At 39.7% G+C, this 1,849-nt stretch overlaps 2 protein-coding genes across 5 annotated transcripts in view; one reads left to right on the top strand and one right to left on the bottom strand.

The window, feature by feature from the left end:
* Positions 1–552, bottom strand: part of glt1d1 (glycosyltransferase 1 domain containing 1) — a 21,889-nt gene extending 21,337 nt beyond the window's left edge. For 2 of the 4 annotated variants that reach the window (XM_035658636.1, XM_035658638.1), the window contains exon 1: positions 79–546. In XM_035658636.1, the coding sequence (XP_035514529.1) occupies positions 79–146 (68 nt within the window). In that variant the 5' untranslated portion in view covers positions 147–546. Of the gene's footprint in view, positions 1–78 lie in introns of all 4 variants that reach the window. The other 2 variants (XM_035658639.1, XM_035658637.1) reach the window with 2 other exon arrangements.
* A 154-nt stretch (positions 553–706) lies between these two features.
* Positions 707–1,849, top strand: part of slc15a4 (solute carrier family 15 member 4) — a 31,515-nt gene continuing 30,372 nt past the window's right edge. Inside the window, exon 1 of the mRNA XM_035658635.1 lies at positions 707–864. The gene's annotated coding sequence lies outside the window, so the exon portion shown is untranslated. The remainder of the gene's footprint in view (positions 865–1,849) is intronic.

Here is a 1,849-nt window from a genome sequence, read left to right as displayed (position 1 = left end):
TGCAGCCTCCTCGGCTAAATAATCATTAGCAGCTGTTTATGTTGTAGTTAGTTAGCACTTAGCAACAGTATAAATTACCTTATCCTCTCAGCTGTAGTGTGGTTCCCAGTTTTAGGGCTGAGACAGGCAAGAAAGAGTAATTTCATATCTTCACTAAAGGCAGGACTGACGAGCTAAGTGTCTAACATGTGAACTTTAGTGGAATAATGCAGAAAGCTGAGCCTCTGTGTGCTGTTCCAGGCTCGCTAATGAACTCCTATCACATTTCCTGGACTCATGCTTGCAACACGCAAAGCCGAAGCTTTAACGTGAGCACAGGGATAGCTCATGTTAACATGTTTACCAGTCCGTCTGCTAAATGATCCCCTGGAAACACATGACGGCACCCATTTTTAGTATCCTGTTGAGAGACACTCATTTAAGAAGGGAGTTGACCCCAAAAAACACACCGACAGAGAGCATATTCACTGTCTCCTTACAACTTATTAGCGGTACCAAAAACAAAAAAAACAACATAACACGACCACTTCCTCCTCTCGATGGTTCAGCGCCTGCGTAAACGGAACAGATCTACAAGTCACACGGATGGGCTGGTGTCGCCTTGCTTTAACGGGCACGTCGGCTACGTTCCACGTTAAGATCGTCTCCACAGCAACGCGAGTGTGACAGTTAGTCGAGCTATGTGTCACGCGGCAGTACTGTGACAGTGTTGTTTTTTTTTTTTGTTTTTTTTTTGTTGACTTCCAGTTCTGCTTTGCCGAAGTGTTGATTTAAAACGAGACAGCGTAAACATTTGAGCGGTAACTGCTGTCTAGGTTAATGGAGATAACTGAGGACCACTGGGACGTGTTTCAGTAATTAAAGGTAAGGTATAAAACACACTCTCAGAAAGCTATCGCTATGCTAAAGCTGGGTTTGTTATGTGTCTGCATTAGCTGGTTAAGATGAGTAAAGGGGGTCTACTCGGGTAACTCAGATGTTGTGAGTTGGGTACAGCTAGTTAGTTGTTTATGTGTAAACAGTATGTGTAAACAGTGTTGATGTTTGACTAATTTAAAGTCCCCTTCCAGTCAGAAATATGTGTTTCTTGTTGTCCCTACAGTGTGATGTTTGAGTGCTGTATGTGCAGAGTTTGACACCAGAAGGATGTTTTCACATTTATCTGCTGACAGTGGAAAGTTTATCCACTTAAGAAATCAGGTTGTTGTTTTTAAAGAGAAGGGGGCCCACGAGCATGATTTGTGACATCAACAGTAGTTTTAAAGTCACACCTGGTCCAGTGTGACACTTCAACAGGTGTGAGGTAGAAACCTGAAGCCAACCAGTGAGAATGGACTTTACAGTGAAGGAGGAGACATCTTGTGTCCAGCTGGAAAACATCTGAAAAATTACCAAAATCTGCATATTCATAGATTCTGCATTTATTATTTTTAGGTAAGAGTAATTATGGATTAGTCATGGGACAATATATGAATATTTCTAGGGTTATTTAAGATTTCCGTACTCAACTAGTGGTCGTTAGTTAAAGCCAATAGCCAACTAGCGTGTTTATGATATTAATTAAATTAATTAATGAATTATTCGAATTATATATATATATATATATATTTTAACAGAATAAGTGGTAATGATTCTGAATGTGTCCGAACAACCAGCAAGGAGACTGAACATTTAGTTTATTTATTTCAACACAGTGTAACATCACGTTTTATTGTTCAAAACACAGAATAAACAACTTCCAAATTCACTGAAACAAATACTCCCTGATTTACCGATACAATGGATGATGTATATGATGTGTGTGTGTGTGTGTAAATGTGTGTGTATGTGTGTATGTAAATGTGTGTGT

This window comes from Morone saxatilis, unplaced genomic scaffold (genome assembly GCF_004916995.1).
Source record: "Morone saxatilis isolate NCDOM2014 unplaced genomic scaffold, NCSU_SB_2.0 Contig16, whole genome shotgun sequence".
NCBI lineage: Eukaryota > Metazoa > Chordata > Actinopteri > Moronidae > Morone > Morone saxatilis.
The sequence above is the reverse complement of the archived record's forward strand: the minus strand, read 5'-3'. Positions and strand labels throughout refer to the sequence as shown.